At 40.5% G+C, this 25,464-nt stretch overlaps 1 protein-coding gene across 18 annotated transcripts in view; it reads right to left on the bottom strand.

Annotated features, from left to right (window-relative positions):
* The window catches only part of NEDD4L (NEDD4 like E3 ubiquitin protein ligase), a 276,361-nt gene that overhangs the window by 42,728 nt on the left and 208,169 nt on the right, over window positions 1-25,464 (bottom strand). For 12 of the 18 annotated variants that reach the window (XM_044431161.1, XM_044431162.1, XM_044431173.1 and 9 more), the window contains 7 exons: window positions 24,810-24,986; window positions 20,053-20,127; window positions 17,755-17,814; window positions 11,235-11,366; window positions 8,715-8,834; window positions 5,065-5,265; window positions 769-846 (listed from right to left, as the gene is read on the bottom strand). In XM_044431161.1, coding sequence (XP_044287096.1) covers window positions 769-846; window positions 5,065-5,265; window positions 8,715-8,834; window positions 11,235-11,366; window positions 17,755-17,814; window positions 20,053-20,127; window positions 24,810-24,986 — 843 coding nt within the window. The remainder of the gene's footprint in view (window positions 1-768; window positions 847-5,064; window positions 5,266-8,714; window positions 8,835-11,234; window positions 11,367-17,754; window positions 17,815-20,052; window positions 20,128-24,809; window positions 24,987-25,464) is intronic. The other 6 variants (XM_044431165.1, XM_044431158.1, XM_044431159.1 and 3 more) reach the window with 3 other exon arrangements.

Genomic DNA, 25,464 nt, shown 5'->3' with positions numbered 1-25,464 from the left:
CAGTCTTCCCCAACCTGGTCACCTCCTAAAGTTTTGCATTACAACTACTGGTCTGGATAAACAGAGTTGTAGCCCAAAACATCTCGGAAACACTAGGCTATGGAAGGCTTCTTTAAAATAGGGACATGCACAAATGGCCAACTAATGCCCATCTTTATTTTGTGCAGCGCTATCATTCAGCTCCAAGTTCAGTCCTAGAAAACATCTGCTACTTAGAGGAAAGGTTTCTCTCCACCCACTACTGCATAGCATTGAAAGTTTTCGTTTGGAAACATAAATTAAGCTACAAAGCAGAATCCAGACAATAAGCTGGGTTTATGGAGGCCTATAAAAGAGAGAGGGAATAAAACAACCATGAAAAAAATCTGCAGGCTGATAGCCTTGCGGCTAATGGGGTGAGTTAGAAGTTTAATAAATCAATAAATAATGAAAATTCCCACATTCCCTAACGATGACTGGCATTCTTCTCTCCAATTCAAGCCTGTTTATTGTTTTTGTTTCAACAGAAACCATTCAGAATCTGCACTGCTTTAACCTTCAGCTAGGACTAATATGTCATTTTGTATGCCATAGCTAAATGGACAGCAGTCCAGTGACTGCCCGTTTCAAAAGTGCTGTTAGAAGACTCCTGGGAACAAGTTTCTGTTCACAATGAATCTCTTTTAGCACTGGAAACAAAACAGATGGCTACCACTGCACACAAATCTGTCCACACATGCAGCAATCAGAAAGGATGCATCTATACAAATATGCAACATGGATACTTACTGGAAGGGGACCCAAGTCATTAGGGTTCAAAGCGGCTTTTGATCGCAGGTGTACTGGGAATTTCAGTCGTGGATCTTCCTGTAACAAAAGCAAGTTGCTGTAAGAACATCACAACTGAAGCTTCATATACCCATTCCATATTTACAGTTTTACAAGGGCCTGCCATATCAAACCAACTTAATCATGGATAATAATAATGATGATGATGTTCATTATTATGTTCATTTCTATACTGCCCAAGAGCTGAAGCTCTCTGGATGGTTCACAATCATGTTATTGATTGGTTGATTATTGCTTGTTAGTGATTAAGTATTGTTGCTGATTACAACAATTTGTATTTACTTCATGAGAAAATTAATAAAACTATTTAAAACAACCAAACCAAACTGAACAGAACCCTACATTATCAATCATTCTTCGCTTCCAGAAAGAAAACATTTTGTATGCAAAACCTTGCAGCAGCTTAATATGGAGGTAGTACATAGCTATTTTAAAGAGTTCCTTTTTTCTTTTTTAGGGTGGTATAGTTTAAACAGGGCATACAAAACAGTAACATTAAGTTAGGTGATTGCTAGAAACTCTCCCAATCAAAATAGCATGCATCCCAATATCTGACCAGCAACTGCATTTCAAACTATTATGTGCCTATTATGTTTGCTAATATGGTAGCTGAAAACTTATACCTGGCTTTCAGAATATGGGATGCTGGGGTACCCAGCATGGTGTCTACAGATACAATAGCACTCATGGAGGCTTTTGACAGCAAGCTTTGCCTTGGAAAATGCATAGGACTAAAAAAGAAAAGATTTCCTTTTCTTCCTTTCTCCCTGGGCCTGTCTTCTCCTCCCTACCCCACCCACCCCATTTCTGCATATATGTGTGCATGCAGGGAGACAGACTGAGATAGTGAGTTGGCTACTAAAAGAGAGAGTGAAAGCACATACATTGATCATGGCAGCCATTTTGTGAATGGGCATGTTCACATTTTCTTAAGGTTCCAAATGAGCCCATGATCAGCAGCATCACTGGGGATCCCACATATAAACTATTAAAACCCTCAGGATAGTGCAACCTTTAGCATAGTTTTGCCACATGTTTCTCTCATATGCACACCACTCTTTTAAGTTTTGCTAAGGAAGACTGAGCGCTGAAGAACTGAGGCCTTTGAATTGTGGTGCTGGAGAAGACTCCTGCGAGTTCTTCGGACTGCAAAGGTATCAAGCCAGTCAGTCTTAGAGGAGATCAACCCTGACTGCTCTTTAGAAGGCCAGATACTGAAGATGAAACTCAGATACTTTGGCCACCTAATGAGAAGGAAGGACTCACTGGAGACGACCCTAATGCTGGAAACAATTGACAGAAAAAGAAGGGGGCGGCAGAGGATGAAGTGGCTGGATGGAGTCACTGGGGCAGTGGGTGTTGGCTTGGTTGAATTCCGAGGGATGGTGGAGGACAGGAAGGCCTGGAGGAATGTTGTCCACGGGGTTGCGATGGGTCGGGCACAACTGCGACTAAACTGTTTCTGACAAGGTTATACTTATTACAGGTGGAGATAGCCAGCAAAAGTGGCTGATATAGTTGTGGCCTTTATTTCCTTCTATGGAGGAGGAGAAATGAAGGGGAAATGATGTGGCAGGACAAGGGTGCTGAGAAATGTACAGGTTTGGTCTTAGACAAACGCCCCAATTTTGAGAATCAAAATTATTTTGATTTCCTTCTAATAATGATACTATTAGTCATATGGGCCTCTTTGAAGGTAATCAGATCTAGGATGGCTGAGGAACATTGGAAAACGGTGGGCGGATATGTCTGTCTCTGCTCCACCCGCATCATTGCACCCTCTCTCCTTTTCTGCACCGTATGGACCACTTCGTGCCTCGGCATTAAATGAGATTTTATATGAAACTACTGTAAGGCATAACAAAATGCACTCCTAAATATCTAGGGAAATAAACAAGCTCAGCAAAAAGAATAAACACAATTTGGACAGAAGTAAATGAGGTTTAGCTGTAATTTCTGAAGAGGTTATGTTAAGGAAAGCATGGAAGAAAAATTGATTAAACTGTAATGTGCAGGGAACCACATCCCTATTTGTCTTCATTCAGATAAGCCCAAAGTTTTAGATCTCTTGAGACCCACACATATGGGCATCATTTAATCATCGTAATGCATCTAAGGGCAGTTTCATGTAAGTATTTCCAAGACTTTCCACTTTTGTGGTTAATCATAACTGCATTGGTATTTCATTAACGACTTCATCCTATAGTCATTAGGAATGGCAGAGTTCACTTATTTTATTGGCTTTAGAAGGCCTCAGTCTATGTAGAATGTGGCTCTTAACATCGCATTTTGCTTCACATTCCAATTACTTGTTTTTGGAAAGTCTGTACTTCTTGGTTCCTGGCTACCACACTTCATCTCCTTCTACATCATTTTCTCGTCTTTTCAGTTTGCCTTTTATGTTCATTTGCTACAACTTCCCTTGTTTTCCTTCCACTGCTTCCCCTGTGTCTCCTGCCCCTTCTTCTCTCTTGTTTCCTATTCCTGGGAACAAACAGGCAGGCCTTTTCACCCAGTTCGGGGAAGAGAGTAGAAATAGCAAAACCCGTTGCAGACTGGGTTGGATTTTCAGTGCTCAGATGCACCCGGATCCACAGGGAACTTCAGACTGTGGTGATCTCCAGAAGGGAGTATGTAGCAATCCAGTCTTATGAAATCGTTACCAAACTGTGGTAACTATTATGAGGGCTCTACTGCATTGTTTGGAATACTAATGGGTTAGTCAAGATAGTGCCTTTCACAGTTGAGGTGGCAGATTTCTATGATAAAACAATCTCAGGTAGAAGGTGCTAGGAAAAAACCTGCAGGGAAGCTTGGATAGCTGTTTCCATTTTGGGTAAAAGAAAAAGGCTTTTGTGGAGCAGTTATATATGGAAACATCCATATTCAGAGAACAGAACAAATTGACTTAGAATGTACTGTTTCTTGGAGAAATGACGTGTTATCTCTCATGATATTCCGAAATGCCACGTCCTGTGACATGACAGCAGTGATTCTTCATTGGAAAAAATGAAGAAACTGCTTATTTTCAACAGAGGGCAAGATACAGGCTGCTATTGCAAAAGGTTTCAAATATAGCACATCCATAACAGAAAAATTGCTCTAAGTTGCAACTAAAGGCAATCGAATGTAATGACTAAAGCTTCATGGGTTCTTTGACCCTTGCACTGGTGGACCTGTATCAAAATAAGCATGCTGCTTCTGCTTTGCAGAACGCTGGAGCTGCCTGATCACTGGCTTGTTTGATACAACACGCAAACCAGGAACTCAGGGTTGTTGAGGGTCAAACAATGCAGAGTTTTAACAACTAACATTGGTTCAAACTATGGTTTGTTTGTCCTTCAACAACTCAGAATTCTGGGCTTGTACTTCATATCAAAGAACCTCGGAACAGGGCATTCCTGCATTGTTTATGAAAGCTGATGCAAACCAGGAGTGGTGAGTGGGAGGCCACAGTGCTAAAACTGTAGTTTGTTGAAACCATAGTTAGTTGTTATATTGTGGCATGGGGGATTATAGTGTTGGGCTGGGGACCTGGATCAACCGGGTTCTATTCCCAACTCAGCCACAAAGCTCACTGGGTGACTTTGGGCCAGTCAGTCACTCCCAGACAAACCTACCTTTATGGTTAATGCTGTGGGAACAAAAAAAAAAAAAAAAAAAAAAGAACTTTGTAAGCCACCTTGGGGTTTTCCCAAGAGGAAAAGGGGTAGGATATAAATGCAGTGTAATAGTAATAACAGAAATACATATGAAGCAAAATTTAAATATTGCAAGAAAACTCAATTATACTCTAGGAAAGACAACTGTGATGGACCAAAAGTATAGTTAAAGAACATAACAAAGGTATATATTTATTGTATTTGTACCTTGCTTCCCAAGGTGGCTTACCTAATCCATCTTGTTTTCCCCCTTTCCATTTTATCCTCACAACTCAGGTTAGTTGAGGGTCAGGGACTGGCCCAAAGTTGCCCACTGAGCTTCATGGCTGAGTGGAGGTTAGAACCCAGCTCTCCTGATTCTCAGTCCAACATTTTACCACTATTCAGTCCTAGCTATCATAGCAGCTCCCTAAGAGCTGTGTGGAAGAAGACTCAGCTGCACCTATATCTAATGAAAGTCAATGATGTCTTCCCACCACCCACCACATGACTTACCTTCACACCACGTCCTGGTCTGCAACCCTAGAAGCAAGCAAACCCCCATGAAATGGAAAAAAATCAGAGTTCAACTTACCCATGTGGTGGTCTTTGTGTTATGGTCAATGAAGAAAGGTCTGCCATTAGGTGCTATTCGCATCTCCCAGCCAGGAGGGAGGAAACTCTGCGTCAATTTATGCTGTGGTTTTGGAGAATTATATGGAGACGGCTGTGGTGACTGTGGGTTGGAAAGGGTGTCCTTCACAGCTCTTCTCACAGGAGAGTCCTTGACAAGTCCCTGTGGAATTAAGGATCCCAAGGGTCACAGTGAATTGTGGTGTGAATGACACTGTGTAATACGGTTTATGCAGAACTGGGATAAAATGGGATAGAGCAATGGGATTAAATGGCAGAAATGGCAAAGATCATCTGTTATCACTAGCCTGTCGGCAAGTGAGTTATTCTTCTTGGACTGATAAACTGCAACTTACATGCACATAATGCTTTAGAATCAGTTTTCTTTATATGTTTTTGTTGCTTGTGCTGTCCTAAAAACTTTGGGTGACTCATAAGCTGACTGACTGAATGATTTTAGATAGGTACAGCCTCAATAAAGTAGACAGCACCTGACCAGTTTGCCTCTAAGGACATGCTACTCCTTCTGTGGGATTTGTCCAGAAGCCCTAACTGTTATCATGCAGTCCCATCACCCAGAAATCCAAAATCCAAAATCCACAGCATTAACATTTCACAACATCAGAGCATCACATTTTTTCCTAAGAAGTATAATTCAGTTTTGACTCAATGCCCAGACACCAGAAGATAACATGAAAACAAAAGCATGGCAATAGTATGTTTTAAGGGGGGGAAGGAATCCAAGAGAGACTGCCCAGATTGCTCTCCCCTTCCTTCTCATTCTAGCACAGGAATCAGTAGACTAATCAAAGTTGCACTTCACTGGACTGCAAAAACTCTCACCTGTGCCCTGGGGAAGAAATATGAACTACAGAAGGGAGTACAGTAGAGAGACAAGCAACGACTTACATTGAAAACTGAAGATGAAGGGGATTAGTAAGCCATAAAGAGGGAAGAGGACACAAACACACACAGAGAATGATATATAGTAAGAGTGCAAAAAAAGTTGTGCTCTTTTATTTATTACGCATATCCTCCCTTCCCCCCACCATAGGCCTTGAGGTGGCATGCAAAGGGATCCCAGGCAGTTTCCCATCTGACTAGATACAGGCCTGCGCATCTTCAGCAAGATGGCTGCATCATCTGCCCTCAGGCCATGCCCTGGTTTGAGGGTACGCACTTAAGATGGGGATTGGCTGATGACATTTAGCTAGACTGCAGAGTGTGGGTTTGTGTGAATGTGATAATGCACACAGGGGACAGTAACTTGCAAAAGAACTCAGAGGGAGAGAGGACGCTGGCACTTCCGGTTCATTTATAAATAAGACCAACCACAACTACTACCCGACAGGCACCACTGCCTGGAGATGACTCATGAGAGCAGTTTGGCTGACTTCTCACATACATTCAAGGAATGTGGGGCCGGAGGGCATGGGAGCCTGCCGGCTACTCCTCAACATGCTGTCTCACACCAGCTAAGCACTCAGCATGCATGAGAAGGAGTGTTGCATGCACATTCATGAAGTATACAATGGCCCTCATTGCACATGTGGAGAGAGACAGCAGGCATGGCCTCCAAATGCATCTGTGGAGGCAGCTGAACATTCTTGAACATTTCGAGATGGTCCTCTGGACACTCCCTCCCTCACACCTACCCACACACAATTATATCATGAAAACAATGGCAGTTGAGTGGATATTTGGAAGTTTAAAATATAACCAATAAGCTGCTAGCTATTTAGGTAACACCGCCTAATTAACTAAAAGGGTAAATTGAGGGAGCTGTACTAAGTTCAAACTGTACACTAATTTATTATCTATTTATCATACTGATGAACATAATCTTAGCTATGATATTTGATGCATTGGAAACTGACCTCATGCACTTTCAATTTCAACTATCAGATTCACGGTAATTATGAACTCATGTGTCGTTAAAACATGAAGACTGCAATCCTATATTCACTTCCCTGGGAGTAAGTTCCACAGGAAAGAGTAAGAATCATTCTGAAAAGATAAGTACAGTATAGGACTGCACTGTAAATTATTAAAAACTAGTATGCAGAGCTTTCTCTACTTCCAGCTGGGAGAGAGAGAAAACAGAAGTAAAGTTCACTTTCAACAACTATTTTTAAAAGTCACTCAGAGTCACTTGCTTGGATACTGAAGCAGCCATTCTTCACTTGAGTGCAGCTAGCATTTTTGAGCAAATATGGCAACTTGGATGAGATCAATGCAATCGATAGATGCCTTCTTTGTAAACAAGAAGCAGAGCGTGAAAGGTAGCAGCAAGAGATTACAAAGTAAGAACAGAAGAGTAGTCCTGCTGTATCAGTCCAAAGGCCTATCCAATCCATCATTCTGTTTACAGTGGCCAACCAGCTGCCTACAGAGAGCCCAGAGCAGGATGTGAGTGCAACTACTTCCTCCTGCCCCTAGCAACTGGGGTACATTGCCTCTGATACTGGAAGAAATATGTAGCCGATGGTGGCTTTATCCTTCATCAATGGGCTTAATCTCCCTTTAAGGCCATCCAGGTTGGTGGTACTGAATTCCACAATTTGATAATACACTCGGTGAAGATGCAATTTCATCTTCCTGAATCTCCAGCATTTAGCTTAATCGAATAACCCCTACCACCTTCCCTGTCCATTTCTTCTACGCCACACATAATTTTATACACCTTTATCATTGCCTCTCCTTTTCCCTAAGCAAATTAGTCCCGGACTTTGCAATCTTTCCCATGAGAGTTACTCCAACCCCTTGATCATTTTAGTTGTCCTTTCTATGCATTGTCCAAGCTTTTTGAGATGTGCTTATGAGAACTGCACACAATATTCCAAGTGTGGTCACAACACTGTTTTGCATAAAGATACATATGTATAATGATACTGGCAAATTTATTTTCAATTCTCTTCCTTAATACAATTCACTTTTTTAACAGCAGCTGCAGACTGCATTGCGCTATCTAACACAACCCCACGATCCCAGGCCCAAGTCAGTTACCCTCAGCTCAGACACAAGTAAAATTAGAATTTTTTGCTGCGCAATGACCATGTTGGTCATTGGAAATGACCTGGAAATGATTGGCTGGAAATGATGGAAGTTGTCATTCACTACATCTGAAGAGCACCCAGGTTGGGGAAGACTGGAATAGGTTTTCTACCCTTTTGGCATCAGGGCATTTAAACCTATGCCAGACATTTAAGCTTGAAGTTGTGACCATGGAACTGATGAATTTTTAAAATATACAATCAAAGAATACTACTAAAGTGATGATCTTAGGTGAATTCAAGTCATAATAGAAACAACATCTACTATGGGGACATGAATGAACAGAGGATGGTGCAAGATACTGAACAGGAAAAATGATACCGTTTTCAAATTGTTAAGCATGAAAATTTGTTGGAAAAATGAACTGCAGTGGTATAAAATAAAAACAGCTTGGGGGAAATAATTGATGGGTGCAAACATGACTTTTTTGAGGCAAAAGGAGCTACTGCAAAAGAACAAGTGGGCTGGAAGACAGAAACAAAGGGAAGGAGAAAAGATGAGATGGAAAGAATGGGAATCCACAAAAAGTCAAGCCTTGCTTAGCATGAAAAATCTCACCTCAAGTGGTGCAGATAATGTTACTGTGGGAGAACTGAGGCTACGAGGCCGTCTTATCTGAGGCTCACTCAGATGGTTGTTACTGTTTGATGTTGACCCAGATGCTCCATCTTCAGCAAGCTATGTCAGAGGCAAACACAAGTTAGCTACACGTTATGACCTTTCTTGCTGAAAGCTGATCTATTTTATGATAAAATATTTCCACACTGTACAATTCAGTGAAAAATAAGTGATTTCAATTATGCAATCCTACCAAGAAAGAACAATCTGTGGGGCATACAGTCAACAAACACTTGGCTGCATTTTTACAAGTATTTTATCAAATGATGTTGAGTGAAGCAACTAGAAAGGTGATTTATTCGGTGCTCAAATTACGTGGATGTGAGTGCTGCAGAAAAGGCCCAAACCTCTTAGCTATTCTTTGGGAAGGTTACAGAGTATGTACAATTGTCTAAAAACCAAAGTGTCAGGAGGTCAGGCCTAGAGATCGATTCCTCTTTTTATTAACCTATCTCCTTCACCAAAATTTTGCAATGGTAATACTCAGCCAAGCTCATGTATTATTGAATGACAGTGACATAAGCACGACTGGCTTGCTTCTTCCACCATCTCTCCCGCAATGTGTCTACTAAGACTTAACAATGATTATCCCCCATTTCTGATTGGCTGGCTAACTGCTGAAGATCCGCTCCCCCTTGCGAATGGTCAGTTTAAAACTGGCTTCTCTCCATATTGCTGTTTCACCTTTCCCTCTCCCAAAGCACCAGGCATTGTGCAGGAGCAGAAAATACCAAAAAAGCCCAGTAACTTCTTCCTCTCAGCTACTGCTCAGAGCAACCTGGCAGTGCTGGAGGATGAGTAAATGGTGGTGAGGATGAAAAAGGTTTGGTTTTCCTCGGACAGCAGCAGCAGCAGCTTTAACAGCGGCTGTGGTCTGCCAGAGGCTCCTGACTACCTAGAGACTCGTTCACAGCCTCCTGCTTGAAACAGTCCTCTCTGTATGAACTGGAGACTGTCGACAGCCTGCCACTTAACTAGGCGCCTCAATCATGGCAGATCCCCCGCGCCTGCTTGCTCACCCAACCTGCGTCTAGCTTGCCAGTCCATGCCTGCTGCTTCTCCTGCAGACATCTCGCCAATTTTGCTTGATTACTTGGCATCTGAGCGATATAGCTTAAGTAGTTCATTAGCCCAGATGTTGAGAGCTGATTATTTCAGCAGGAGTCCCCCCTTGAATCAAGTTCTGAGATCTACTTCAAACTATGGATTTGGACAATGGGTTCTGCGAAATCCAGTTAGCCTTGATTAAGTTTAGGACTGATGCTGCCAAAATGTGCAGCTAAATGAAGGGGGCCTGCATTCCCAGGTCTGGCTGCCAGTTTAAGTGCAGTTAACAACGGCATTATGGGCTGTAGTTTTGGTTAGGGTGCTTTAAACATTTTAGCTGCTTTAAAATGTTTTGTATTTTTAAAGGAAGTTGTTTTTAGCTAATTTATGCCCTGTATGTTTTAATTTTGTTGTATGTCACCTTGGGTCTGTTCTAAGGGAAAGGTGACTAGGAGAGTGACCCTATGGCCCCCATACATTGTTGGCAGGGGTGGGGCAAAGAGCTCTGGATTCCTAGATCGAAGATCAGAAATAAAGGGTCAGCCCTGGGGATGGGACTCTGTGCTCCCCTCCTCACCTCACAGCCAGTGCAGAAAGGAACGTATTGGCTGTGTCACTGAGGTCAGGAACACAGCTTCAGAGAAGGGCTGCAGGGGGCTTCTGGGGAAGTGGAAAGGTGGAGAGACTGTACAGGCCAGGCTCTGACTTATCCAGTATCCTTTCCCTCCCCTTCTGAACTGCCTGAACTAGATAGCAGAAAACTGCTGTCTAGCTAAAAGGCAGAGTTGTGGGTATAGGGAGTTTAAAAACCTCTCCACTGTTGTTCCCACTCTGTATAGAAAGCCTTTAGCCTCCAAGCTTGGGGGAATGCAAGCATGAAGGGTGTAACCCATAGAATTGCATTCGAAGTAGCAATAATAATAAACAATAACCTGCAACAGCCCCACAGTGAAAGCTGTAATTTCATCTGCTGCCAAGTGACAACAAGAACTTCATTTAGAGAACTGTGGAACAGAGAATTGTGCTTTTCTTCACCCAGTTATGTTAGCATAAGCTTCTCCAAACCAGTGCCTCCTAGATGTGCTGGCTATGTTGGGGAAGGCTGAGTTAGTACATCTCATATTGTCCAAATTTTTCCTTACCTTGAATGTGGATATTTAACTGATCAAGGTAGTTGTGTATCATGATGCAAATTTTGGAAGTTTGATGTACAGTGAATTGCATTGGCTTGCACTAAAAAGAACTGATCCTGCCTTTTGAAACAGATGCCTTTTCAGTAAGAAGCAATTATTTCTCTAGAAACTGTCCTACCTTATTCATGTCTTTCATTTGGAAACCTAGTACAACCATGTAACGAAAATGACTCCATACTCTAAATTTTATGTTGCTTTCAGTGCATACCAAGTTCCATACCTGCACAATAGGTCGAGTCCAAGTTGTGGTTCGATTGTTATGATTGACATAATAAGTACGTCCCTTAGCATCTTTCCTTTCTTCCCAGCCTGAAGGTAAGCCCGGTGTAGTATGTACATAGGCCACTGATGGCTGTTTATGCAAGAAATTACCACAGCGTTACTTTGCAGCAGTTACTTTTCTCTCAAATAATATTTGTAGCAGAAAAAGCAGGAGATGTGAGTTGGCACAGTCCTTCCCCTTCCCCCAAGCAAGCTCTCTTTCAGACGTATAATCATTCAGTTCCATCCTAAAGCATGGTTGGTAAAGTTACAAATAAACAACACACCGAAATCAAGAGAGTCTATGAGTTTTGCCCAGGCAGAGAAAAATGCCTTTCATTCTATCCCTGCGGAAGATCTTATTTATTCTTTGGAAGATGGTCAATAGGAATAATACAACAGTAAAAAAAATGACCGAACAGAATAAACACACAACTATTAAGAACAAGGAGAACAAATTGTTACTCTTCTTCCTTCTTTGAATTGTGTGTAATGTTTGCTTCCATTTCCCTAGCTGAAACAGCCCAAGCAGCCAGCAAAACCCAATCCCTTTACAGACCACCATACAAGATTAGTGGGTAGCATCTGCCTTGCTGGAATGCAGGATGCACAACCCTGAATTCAAATACATTGTTTAATGACCAGTCTCTATTGGATTCTTGATACGTTGTCAACCCTGTCGTTTACATATGATATTTCAAAAGATTTGAGTATTTCATTTGTTTTAACACTGTGTTTCCAAGGAGAACAAAATGGTAGATTATGACTGGTCCAAAGTCACGCAAGGAATTTTGATGCTAAGTATGCATTTGAACCTGGGGCTCCCTCAAGTCTTAAGTCAGACATGCTTTATCTACTACACCACACTAGCTTTGCACTTTTTCATGAATTACACTTTTTTCAGAGGTAGAAAGATGAAACTATAACTGAGCCCCACTTTGGTATCTGAGATACCACTGGATACTGCCCCTATAACTATCGGCCTGGGTTTATTGTGTGGATTCTACTGGAAGAATGGTAATTCAACAGGTGGTGTAGTGAACTTTTCCAGTGTCCAAAAGCCAAGATAATTTTTTGGAGCCATGTCACAGCTATATGGCCTTCAGTTCGCTAGGAAGCAGTCCAGAGGTAATTGCCTTGAAGTGGCTTTCCCCAAGTGTGTTCCTTAGATAAGAGCTGCTTATGGCTGTGAGAACCAAAACTGTTTGCTTTACCAAAGCATCTTTGTCCTTTATCCATTTCCCAGGAAGCAGGGTTTGGCCCTATGAGTATTGACAGCCTCTGAAACAGTGGGGAAATGGAACTTTATAAAATCCATGGCAAGAAGTACTTATTTTTGTTCTCTGCCTGGAGAAAAAAACTGATGTATCACATGCCCAGACCTATTCGGGGAACAAATATGATCACAGATAAGGACAGTGTAAGCCTTTGTCTGCTTGTTTATATTCTGTATCCATATTTCATTCAGTTCATTCATCTTTACATAGCTGTTTATTATTCTTCCAAAATCTCCTTGAATCTAAAATGAGATGCCTTGACTGGACCAGGCTCCTCGGGCTTGACAGCCTGGGGTTCTCTAGTTGAAACATTTGCTCTCTGTGTTTGCATACTAAGCTTAGAAATAACTAAAATGCTCAGGGGCTAGGCACTGAATCTAAAATGAGGTGCCCTGGCTGGACCAGCATTTTAAATACTGCAAAATAAGGAAAAACACTGCTACTTGCTAATCATGCTGCTACTCCTATGATGGCACAATATGCTTCAGAAGCAGCATATCATGCTGGAGAGCAAACTGATTTCTTTCCTGATTTTAAATGTTGTCTTGCTTTTAATCTTTTTAAAGTGTCTGCATGGCTATGATTTTTCCAGAGGTTTCAGGTTCAGGAAGCTGCTCCACAATATTGAATTATTAAAGTGTGTGTTCTTTATGTGGCAGAATACAAATGCCCTCAAGCATTTGAAACAAGAATTCATCATGTATGATGAATGTGATTTATGTGATTGCTGGAAAACTTTCAACAAGAATTATGGGTCTGAAAATCTGGAAACTTTTCTGAAAAACGGTTTAAAAGACGAAGAAGTAGTAAGGATACTTCTTTCTCTGTAAAAGATGGGAGTTATCCCAAAACACAATTGAAGATGATTGCACGTTAGGAACAAACAAAATATGAAAAACCAGAAAGGGGCTGCTCAGCAATACCAGGTCTATAAATGAAACCATGCAGGATTGTGTGAAATCCATTTGAGAGCCAACACACACTTCTTGATTTGGTGGCATCTCACTTTTATACACAGCCTCTTCTAAAATTATCACCACTGATTTGAGAAAATCTAATACCACATTTATGTCCATGGCAAATACTATGCTTAGGGCCAGGATATCTGAAGGAATGCCTGTCTCCATGAATCCTTACTGATACATTAAGATCTTCCATTGATGCTCTTCTATGTGAGCTCCATCACCCAAATGAAGTAGAGGAGAAAACAAGGAAATGGGCTTTTTCTTGTATCTCACAAGAAATCGTGCCTTGCCTTAGGAATGTACTTCTAAGGAGATACAACTAGAACCCTCATCATTTACCTTCCATTGCCAGGTGAAGACATTTTTATTTTGTACTTGTTGTTAGTATAATTATGGTTTTATTTGTTTTTCTTACTGCTTGCTTTTACTTTGTCAAGGGCATTGTCTCCTGCTCCAATGTTAATTATTGTTTTTAAGATGTTGGATATTATTTTTAAACTTGGTAATTCTAGTCTTTATGTCACTGTTTTTGTGAGCTACAAGTGTCCTTCATAGATAGATATATTTGTGGCCTGGAAGCACAGCTAAGTTGCCACAGGTCTGCAGATGTCCTTGCTCCAGCTAGAGAAGGAGGTCTTCCCTGGTACAGGAGCAGAAAGCTTCTCTTGCTCACCTACTGGTAGGGTTCCAATGGCAGTGGAGGCATGAATAGGGCATGCTGGGAGTGGCCAAGATCAGCAGGTTCCTATGACTCCTTATTCCCCTGAAACACCCCACCAAAGGCTCTGAAAACATGGCAGTCTCCAAGCTGGCACAGTTAATTTCTTCCCATTGATCCATTCCTGGAAGGGTTTAGATGCAATACTGATATTTCTTACCCTGGTAGGTAGGATTAATTTGCCAGCCTTAATAGGACATGCTGTTTTAACAGACACTGTGATATAATTAAATTCTTCTCAGTGCTCATTGATCTTTGGTGTTTTTTGTATTGTATTAACCAAATGTGAGGAACATTCATTTATATTCAATCTGCCTGCAATGTACTCACAAAGAACCTGTTGTTGTCTACATACAATTTCAGATTGTAAAAAACTGCTCACAGTTGTGAAATTTTATATCATAACAGTTCTAGTGCTACCCCTCCAATTTGGTAAGTAAACTAGCATAAGCTAAAAAGAAAATGGCTACAGTTAATACAAGCATTTGGTTAAAAGATCACGAATTATGGTTTTGGGCAGAGGGATTACTATGAAAGAAAGCAGTTTGGACCAGGTTCCTGACTATTCCAAAGTAGTCTGCACTGATTTAATTTTTAAAAAAATAGTTAATGGGCAATTATGATTTCCTCTTTTCTTTTCCCATCAATTCACCAAATGTAACTACAAGTTTATCATTAGATCTTAACAGTAGCATAAAGGTATATGGTACATTTGGGGCAGATCCTTGGATTCACCACCATTTTTGTAAAAAACAATCTATCTGTCTTGCCCCATGAGCACTGGCTCATGAATCCATTCTTGACTGATCCACGATCTTGTGTTAATTCCCCCCTGGACTCACAATTCACAGCTTCCACCAAGTCAATATATCTTTGGGAGAAAAAAAGGTCTGCATTCACCCTGTGTTCTAAATCAACAGTATAAAATGCTAATAAGGCCTCAGTGTGTGTGTCAGTGAATGAGACACTGTAACTGCATAAAAATGACAATAAAGGCTTTCTCTTTTATTCAAATGATGGAAATAGTTAATTGCTCCATCTTTTTTTTTAATACATGAGGCAAAGGAATTCAAAATAAGAACACCACAATTGCTTAAAACATTGCATTGGTTGAGATATTACTCCTAGTTCATTTTATCATTATTCATTTCCCCTTCTCCTCTGGTTTATAAGCAAATGCATCTCATTTTGAAAAAGCCAATGCATTAAAGAATGCATAAGTGTCAATATCCTAAATTTCTTAGAATTTTGCTTTTGCAATTCAGAGCGTCTTCATCTATAATCAACAGTGTCTCATTACAAAATGTTTGACAACATCTATAGATTTCACATCATTTTCCGTTTAGTGCACTGCCAATTCAAAAAGCATTCTTTAAAGGAACTAGGCTTAGAATACGCAAATGTTATTTGCAGCTGAGATGAAAACGCACCTGCCTCTGTGGCTCAAGAAACTTGAAATTCGCATATTGCAAAGACCAAGTTAAAATCTCCAGTACAGTAAAAATCCAGCATCAGCATGGAGACATCCTTGGATGGGTGCCCAGGAGTCACCACTGCTGGCCACGCTGCCCTGCACTCTGTTTTCTGACATTCCAATCAAGAGTGGGCAGTCACCATCCTAGTTACTCACAACACCCCGGGACAATCTGTGTACAATTGCCCCATGGTACTGCGAGTGATATGTGTATAGTTACAATGGTATCTGGCTGGCACTCACAGGAAAAGCACCTCTGCTGTCCTCCTCATAAATTAGCCTAATGTCCTGGTAGAAAAAAAAAGTGGAAGTGGTCCTACAGCTGATCAGGATTCCACCAGAGAGCCTTAATTTGGAACCAGTCCATTTGTTAAGTCTTACGCAGAATGTATTTAGAGGATACTGTGGAAAGGAAGAACTGTTAATCAGGAAGCTACTATGGGTTCCGATACAAATAACAAATCCTACCCAACACTTTTCGGCATCTCTGAAAGGGTTCTCTAGACATCCACAAAGTTTTCTAGTAAACAGAGTAACCAAAGACCTTCTAGATTCTTAAGAAAGTCTCTCCTCATGGTCTTGCACCCAAGACAGTGTTTCTGAAGAAATTGTCTTTTAAGGAAACTGTACGTTTGCATTGTTTACAGGGGCAGGAGGATCCCACGACTCAGGGAATGACTGTTATTCCCTTATTTGAATGCTGGGACTCAGTACACACCTCTTTCAGTTTGATATTCTTCACTCTAGACCAGGGGGTGGCAACCCGCGGCTCCGGAGCCGCATGTGGCTCTTTCATCCCTTTGCTGCAGCTCCCTGTCACTCAAAATATGCGTCACAACCGCCAATGTGTGACACCCACCAGCACGCGATTCATTGAGCTTTTCGACCCCCAGTAGGCCAACCATGGATAAATCCAAGAAAAGAAAAGTTTTAGAAGAAAACAGAACGTTTAATGGTACGTGGACAGATTCATTTGCTTTCACTGCTAACGAGACTGGTTTACCAGTCTGGGTTTTTTAAGGTAAAAAACAATATATGCAGTGTTATCTTCATTTTAGATGTCAAAAGGGTTTTGTGGCTCCCAGTGTTTTCTTTTCTGTGGGAAACAGGTCCAAATGGCTCTTTTGAGTGTTTAAGGTTGCCGACCCCTGCTCTAGACAGTTCTCACCCTTAAAGAAGGCCCTAACAATTAAAAATGAATACAAAATATACATGAACTGGAACTGTTAGTAGTCATACATGATTCCTGCCTACTAGCTGCAGTTGGATTCTGCCTGCATCTCTTCCTCTGGATTTTCCAATCACTTTATTTATTAATTATTAATTTAAATTTGACCCATTGGTATGCCGAGGTGGCTTACAATTTTTAAATTCTCAAAACAAAAATTGTCAAAAAACACACTCCCAAAAGGAACACCAGAATATAGTTCTCTCAGGGTGACTGAAGGTGTCTTCAGGAGTGATGGCATGAGTTGATTGGCCTACACTTTCCTCTCTCAAACAGGCATATCGCAATAAACTGAAGACCAAGTTATTACAATTATTTGCCTTGGGGAAATAAGGTACATATATATAAGGTATGAGAAGAAGTTGAGAAGCAGCCTTATAAGATCTAAAGTTACATTTTAATAAAAATTAAAAATTGGCAGATCCAAAATTGGCGGGGTGGTGGGGAAGAGAAGAATGATGATTCTTGTCATAAGTAATAGCATGGGAAATACAAATTGGTGTCCAGGTCAGTTCTGTGACAAGTGTTAGATGAACTGAAGACTGGGAGGGAAATCGTTTTTCCCAGCAACCGCAACATGCAATTGGGAGTACTGGCAAAAGGCAAGTTATTTACACCCAAGGCTGAACATGGAGAAAAGACATCTGTGCTCGCTGTAGCCAAAGGATTACATACAAAGTAATTTTCCAAAAATGAACTGAAGGCAGAAGATCTAAGAAGATGACACTCTGAAGAGAAAACAAATGAAGAAAAAATAAAAGGGAAGAGACTGGATTGATAGATGAGGATATATTTGGCTTGATAAAGACAGTATTACCGTTGATTCTTCACCACCAGTGACAGTTGAAGAGCGAATTCTCCTAGATGGGCCGCTTTGCTGTCAAATAGTAATAATTGTTACAGTTAAGGGGTTGATCAGGAATGGAAGTCACAGATTATGAGCTTATCTTCAGGAAAAGGAAGAAATAAAACCCACCTTTTCATATTTGGGTAAAGTACTGACTCGACTTCATAAAGAAGGAAAGAAGATATAAGTCATCATGAAGTATGCATTACATATTACAGTACAGATGAGACACTAGTCAGAAATAACCAGCAGCTTGATCCTAAATAGTTCATTATGCATATTTCTACTGGAGGCGGTAGCATCCTACTACAGCAATGCCAGAATAAATGTTACGTGATTATCTGATGTTACATCAGCATAGCGGTATGTACACCACCATCCAAAGCACTCACAGGCATGAAGCAGTAAGGGCATGTATTAAACATCTCTGTAATTCAATTTATTACTTTTCTTCAGACAGAATACAAAGAAATATTCTAAGACAGGAATCTGAGATGGTTTGACATTAAATGAAACAGCTTTTTTGGACCCAGTGAGCGCAAAGGATTGAGAAAAGTCAGGCTGGAAAAGAAGCTGATCTTCACAATCATCTGTTAATTATACTGCTCTGCCAGGAAAGAAGAGGAAAGATGTGTGTACATTAGTTTAACAGCTAAAGGAAGAAAAGGTGCTGCAAGGTATATTTGAAGTTTGATCACATGGAGTAGTTTCCAGCCACCAGATAATACTTTAAAAATTATTTTGTTTTCTTGATTGTGACAGTGTTCAGTTTAACTGACATTTAAAAGGAGGAAAAATCAAGTTAAGAATTCATTCTTGCTCATGCAATCTGCCACATAGAACAAACTAGTGTCAAACCATTCTCGATGCGTTCTCATGCAAACTAGCCATTTCTAATACACGAGAATAGCTGAAGAGAGTTCTCCAGGAGGGGCAGGATTAGCCATTTTATGTGGTTTCTAATGGAAGACCTGTTTTTTTTAAAAAGGTCCATAATCTAGACAGTAAACTTAGACGCATCCGAAACTGGTACGTAGTACAGTTCTACGCATGCTTATCTGGAAGTAAGGATGGTCAAGAATTTGGTTTGGGCCACAATTCCAAGTAAATCTGCCTGATCTGTAGCTCTTGAGTTGATGTACAAATCTGAATACAATTATGTCTCAGATGTTGCACTTCTATGATTTTTGCAATATAGCTGTTAGTTCCGAAATGTATTTCAAAATAAAATGCATCTAGAAATAGGGAACATGTTGAATAGAAGCAATGACAGTGCAGAAACAGTGTTAGCTTGTAAAGCAAAAATGGATAGAAATTTTCATAGGAAACTTTGGCCCCCTTTCCTGTTTACCCACCATATAGTTTCTTCATATATTAAGAAAATAATTGCTCCACTTAATGGCATTAAAATCACGATAATTGCTAAATACATCATTATTGATTCTTTATGAGTTTAACCTTCCCATACACACTTAAGACCACAACTGTACACATGTTTACTCAGAAAGTAAGTCTCACTGATTTCAGCAAGACGTGCACCTGGGTAAGTATGCATAAGACTTCAGCTTTAGCTTGCTCTCTTAAATTCATTTACAAGAAGTCCCGTTGAACTCTGTGGAACACTAACTCTGAGTAGATATGCATAAAATTGGCCTGTGAATCACTAATCCAGAGAGCCCTGAATTTTATTTAAATAATGCCTCTTTCACCCACATCTTTGACTCATCTAGATACTTCCATGAATGCACCCAGTCTTTACAGAACTTGCACGCATTACACAGCCACCCATTATAACACACACATCTAAATGCACACTGGGGAAACTTCAATCCCAAACCTTGATCTCTACAACTTCCCGGCAGCCTGAGATCATGAGGACAAACTGTTGCCATAGCATTATGGTTTTCTGCATCTTCTACAGCCTGTACCTAGAACATTCCCATTCCAAGGCTAAGACCAGGGACAGACAACCATCTCCCCTCAGGATGTTTAGACTACAACTCCATCAGTCCAACCAATATGGCCAAGGGTCAGGAATTATGGGAGTTGCAGTCCAAAACATCTAGATGTCACTAGGTTGTCTATTCCCATCTTGGCTCTTTGCACTGGCAAACTTTGCATTAGCCAAAATATCAGTGGGATTCTAATTTAAAGAATCCTGACAGGAGAGGATTCCACAGGTTGGAAGACATCGAAGTAAAGTTGATATATCTTTTTATTTTTTAAGAGGAAGATGTAAAAAACAAGAACTATAAATGCTGTACTTACTAGTGATAAATGGGACTGTTCAGCAACTGCATCAGTCACGCTGCAAGATCTTAACCTTGCTGAAGGATCTCTTTGCTGAAGGAAAGGAAACACAGCAAATTATTAGATTCACACTGCATTTAAAACCAGAGTAAGTCTGATTTCCTTTTTGGCATTTTATTCGCTCTTCTTCCACCCTCTTTATCTGATTGCCAGAATCAAAATCTCCTCCACCAAAGTGCCTTTTGCTAAACAACTTCAGAAATGGAGCTATTATTAATCTGACTTGCCCACTGCTACTAGCAAAGCACTGAATGCCCACTGCTACTAGCAAAGGCTGCTCCCAAGAGTGTCCATGTGTTAGAGGAACAGACTGGATTGGCTAAATTGATTCCTGTTCCCCTGGGGTAAGCTCCAGAGCAGACTTCAGGGGTAGAGGTGCAAAGGGGGAGATGAAGTCCGGTTGCATGAGAGTAAATACACATGTTATGTTGGATATAGCAAACAGTTTTTTCTTTGACTGATATGGCAACAATATCCCTTCAAGCAAGGAGTATAGGAACTTACAGAGGTCCAGATGTGATAAGTATTTATTTACCCTTGTGAAAACAACAACAACAACATGTTTCCTTGTTTGCTGGCTCTAACCCTTACTCCCTTTGATTTTTCCTTTGCTATGCAAATCCTAAAAGAATCTCTCTTTCCATTCTTGGCAACAATTTGGAGACTATCGATTCTGCATCGTCAGGGAAGTTTCATTTTACCTTATGTGCAACATTTGTCAGATTGATTCTTGGATGCAGGGTTTTCCAACCATAGCTCCCAAAGTATTATTGGACTACAATTCCTGGTACTCCTGACCATTAGTCAAGTTGGCTGAAGATGACTGGACCCTACTTCATGCTGGTGACCTAGGGTAACTTCGTTGTTAAAAAGGTCAAGCGAGTGGTAACTTCGAGGTATTATATTTCTAGACCACATATATGTCTGCCCTTTCTAGCAGGAGGGTGGAAACCACAGGGAAAGCCATTTGGTATGAAACCCAGGAAGCAGTGGGTAAAACAGTATCTGATGTTGTCTGCGGAATGCTTAATGGCTGTGTCATCAGAGCGGCCTCCTGAAGTTATGTAGGCCTTTTTCCTTTGGCAAGGCAGTGATCTTCTCAGTGCATTAATTTGGCAGTGCTGCTGCTGCTTTCTTTACATGGAGGAAAATATTATCCATCTTTAGGAAGGATATCTCAAGATGGCTCTTCCAAGAGCTCATCCATGTAATATGGCACTGACCCAGTGATGGAATCCCATACATCAGGACTCTTCCGTTTTTGTAATGGCAGAGGACATGCCTTGCAAGCTATGCTGACAGAAATCTTTCTGGAATATTTCACAACTGGGAAATCTTCATCCCCAGATCTTGTTATTTTCTCACTTGAGTAAACTAACACAGGTTTATGTATTTATTATTTAAAGTTTTTCTATGCCGTCCATTATTTAAAAAGTTGCTCGATGGCTTACAAGGTTCAAAATTGGTTGTCTCAAGGTGTGCTCAGAGAAATAATTTATACATTTATGAACTTCTTAAATAAAGGTGCATTTCAGCAAGACTGCTGAAAATGATGTGGTTCTTTTTTAATGTTATTGTACTATAGAAACTTTACAAGGGAAAAAATCAATACTCTAGAAATAAATTTTTCATGCCAATCTGTATTCCCTTCCTAGCATCAGCATTTCCCCTTTTCTTAGAACAGGCATTTGACTTGCAGCCAATGCATATCAAATGCCTGCATTCACACAGGAATTCACACCAGATGCAGAAAGTTCTGAAGCCAACCAAAATAGGCACAACTCACCCCCACCCAGCTGATTCCCCACAAAAATGACACACGCTGGAGGAAAACAAATGCTCTACTGCCCCATCTCTTTTCCTTTTATTTATTTAGCTGTGAATTTCAGGTGGACAAGTTTATTGCTTAGTTCACTAAAAATCAACTGTTCGGGGAATTGTTTAATGTAAATACGTTACTGGTACTGGATACTGCTAACTTGATCTCTTCTGTAATCATTTAAGTTTTGAATTAGGTGTAATTCAGTTAATACTGTATTGTAATTATTCTGTTTTGAGCACAATGTGTTGTGGAAAGTGCATTAGACAGGGAGTTTCATAAAGTACGCAGTTTTTGAATTGCGCAGTTTTTGTTTGAAGATTGTCAGCACTGTTCCTATCATTTGCGTTATCTATTATCACTCCGATTAGAAGACCATTCGTCGTTTTTCCATTTAGTAGCCATGGAGCGGTTCAGTATCGAGCAACGCATTCTTATTGTGAAAACTCATTACAAAAACGGGGAGTGCTACGCAGAGACTGTCTGTAAACTTCGCGCCATCTTTGGACGTGACAATGCCCCTCCCGCAACAGCAATTTTGAGGTTAGTACAGAAATTCGAAGAATCCGGGTCAGTTGCAACCAGAAAATCGCCCGGTCGAAACCATATGGGTAATTGGCGAAATCAACAGGGACGTCTGTGAAAGAGTTATCGTTAATTTCAACGATCGGATGACTGCCTGCAGAGAAAGTGGAGGTGGACATATGCTCGATATCATTTTTCATTATTAAATCGAAGTATATGTTGAATGAAATTAAATAAAAATTTTGAATTTTGCTTCAGTTTTGGCTGATTTATTGCATTTTTAAAAACTGCATACTTTATGAAACACCCTGTACAAATACTACAAGTATGACTACTGTTTCAGAACAACCAGAACTCTGCACTGGGGAGGAAGGATGCTGCCAATGCTTCTGCTGATCCATGGAAAAATTTCACTGGAGCAATATAATTGCCAGTAGTATAACTGCCATATAAGAGACTCTCATAGAAGGCCAGACTGAAATTTATTTTATCTGTATGTTTTAGAGAAGGTTCATTCTCATACTACTTGTGAATATCATTAGTTCCTGTGTCAGTAAAAAGCTATTAAGTGATTTTGACAGAGTTATCAGATCCATGTGAGAACCAAATTACTCAACCTGCATGAATGATAGCAAATTGCATGAGATGCTTATCACATCCTGCCTCGACTCCAGTAGAACATCCACAGAATTAGACCTGATCTTGAGAACAGCCTGTAAATGATTCACACATTTCAGGCAAACCTGCTACTGCCACAGCGGCCCTGTAAGAAGCGACATTCTGTGAACCTACAGAATCATCGGCACAGATGATTCACTGCGGACATCTTTGCCGATATCCATAATAATTCAGTAAAAGCATTTTCTGTGACAGTTATATGAATAGAACTCTCTGAACTGCCTCTTCATAGATTCATTCCTGGGAATGGTCATTTAAACAGACCTCCATCATCCACCAACTTTCAAGTAATCTAAATCTTTATTTGTCTCAGGGCATAATATGCATATTTGTGGAATATTTTAAGGACATGCTTTAATAAGAATCTTTCCTTATTTAGGTTCCTTATCTTCAAAGCAGCAAAAGGAAAGCAGATAAGGTGTCCCATGAAAATGTGGCATGCTTCGTTTCCTATGTACCATTCAATGTTTACAGTAGTTTCATTTAATTCAATTAAAATATCCTAGCAGTACCCTTATCCCAGCTCATTATGATTAGTCTGGTGATATTCATCATAGCACATTAAATGCAGAAAGCCCTTAGCAAACTGGCAGATTGCTTCCAATTAATCAGATTTTATCCCACATTATTCAGTTATATTCTCTGAATATTTGACCCCACAGAGTTCAGCTATATCCATATATGCAAATATGATCTGTTAAAATGCCTGTGCAGGCCTATTGTTAAAAATAATCTTTTACATGGCTATCTGCTATTACTTGGCTTTAAAGGAGGAAGTTTCTACCCAAACACTTTAGATATTTATCTCAATGAAGTATTCAAAAAAATTCCACTATCCCTGCAGGCATTTAGTGGGGAAAAAGTTATGCATAAATGTTATTTCTTCAAAATAAAACTTACCAAAGAATAGTAAAATGCAGAACAACTATAAATATATTTACTCAGAAATAAATACAGGTGCTTCAGTGAGAGGAGCTATTTAGGAATGCAGGGTTGCCTTACACAGATTAAGGCCAGTGGTCCCTCTAGTCCCACATTATGATAGGTGATGGCTCCCTGGGATTCTAGAGAGGAGTGCCAGGTGATGCCAATGAGAGAACCTGGGACCCTCTATATATGCTAAAGGCATGCCTTACTACTGCGTTACGGCCCTACCTTCCAAAGCTGTCCGAGCTTGCATGCTTAGGATCCCAGCAGCTGAATTGCAGCTATTTTAACTGAATTCAGTGGGACTTGCAGGCAAGGAGGCACATACAGCATTATGAACTCAATATACAGTACAATAATTTCAATTAAAAATTAATTTTCAAAAAAGAGGTGCACACATACTTGCATGCTACATTAACACATTCAGAAGGGTTTGGGTTTTTTTTTTTTTTTTGCATAGAACACTGCTGGTGCACTGACTCTGGAAGAAATGGGAAAGCCATGTGGGTATCAAAGCATCCTGCAGAGCTTTAGATTGGCTCAAGTATTTTCTGACTTTTAGCTTTAAAAAGGCATGCCCTTTGCACATGAACAGCAACATTCTTTAAAATCCACTCACATTTAAGAAGATGCTCACAAATAAGCTGAAAACTGATCTTCTTAAGATCCGAGGACAAAAACATTCCAAACTTTTTGTAAAATCTTCAGCAACTAGAACACCTGTGCTCAGAAGGACAGCAACAGACTTTGGGTTGAGGTTACTTACAATCACAGAAGAGAGTTGTTCCCCATTGGAATCGGGAGTGATCTGAAATCTCCTGTTCAGTTCATCTGAGAGCTCCTGGGGGCTGGTCCGAGAGATGGGCGAGGCTGGTGGGGGTGGCAAGGACAGGCTTAGGGAATCGCCACTTGCGTTTACTTCTTCTGAAATGGTTTCCCAAGGCTGATGAAAAGGAAAGGGCCTACAGTAATTATGCAAGAAGGCATCCTCTCCTGCCATAAATCCCAACACAATTACTTCAAACAATGCATACAGTCTCAGCTGAGCTGCTTATCAAGTAAACTTGGAAAACTAATGTACACTTTTTGACTCTCCCCACAAAATGATTTGCACCTGGTAATCACCCTTGCTCTAAGCATTCTGTACCATGGAGTTCATATAGCTGAAGCTGCTGAATAGTAGCGACAGTGAAGATGAAATTTTGGGATGGTGCCCCGCAGCACTGATTTCATTAAAAGAGAATGGAGGCACTGCTGCAGGAGGCATCCGTGTTCCTCCTGTTCCTGTGTGGAAACCTAGGCAGGTATGGGTGCTGATTAGGTTGAGGATCACTGAAGAAGTGGCTTGTTGCTTGCTTTTGAAGGTGAGGATGTGCAGTTTCCCAGGCAACACACACTTTTAGGGACCAAAAAAAGTGCTG

This window comes from Varanus komodoensis, unplaced genomic scaffold (assembly GCF_004798865.1).
Source record: "Varanus komodoensis strain SLA01 unplaced genomic scaffold, ASM479886v1 scaffold22, whole genome shotgun sequence".
In the NCBI taxonomy this organism is placed as follows: domain Eukaryota; kingdom Metazoa; phylum Chordata; class Lepidosauria; order Squamata; family Varanidae; genus Varanus; species Varanus komodoensis.
This window is presented reverse-complemented; position numbering and strand designations above follow the sequence as displayed.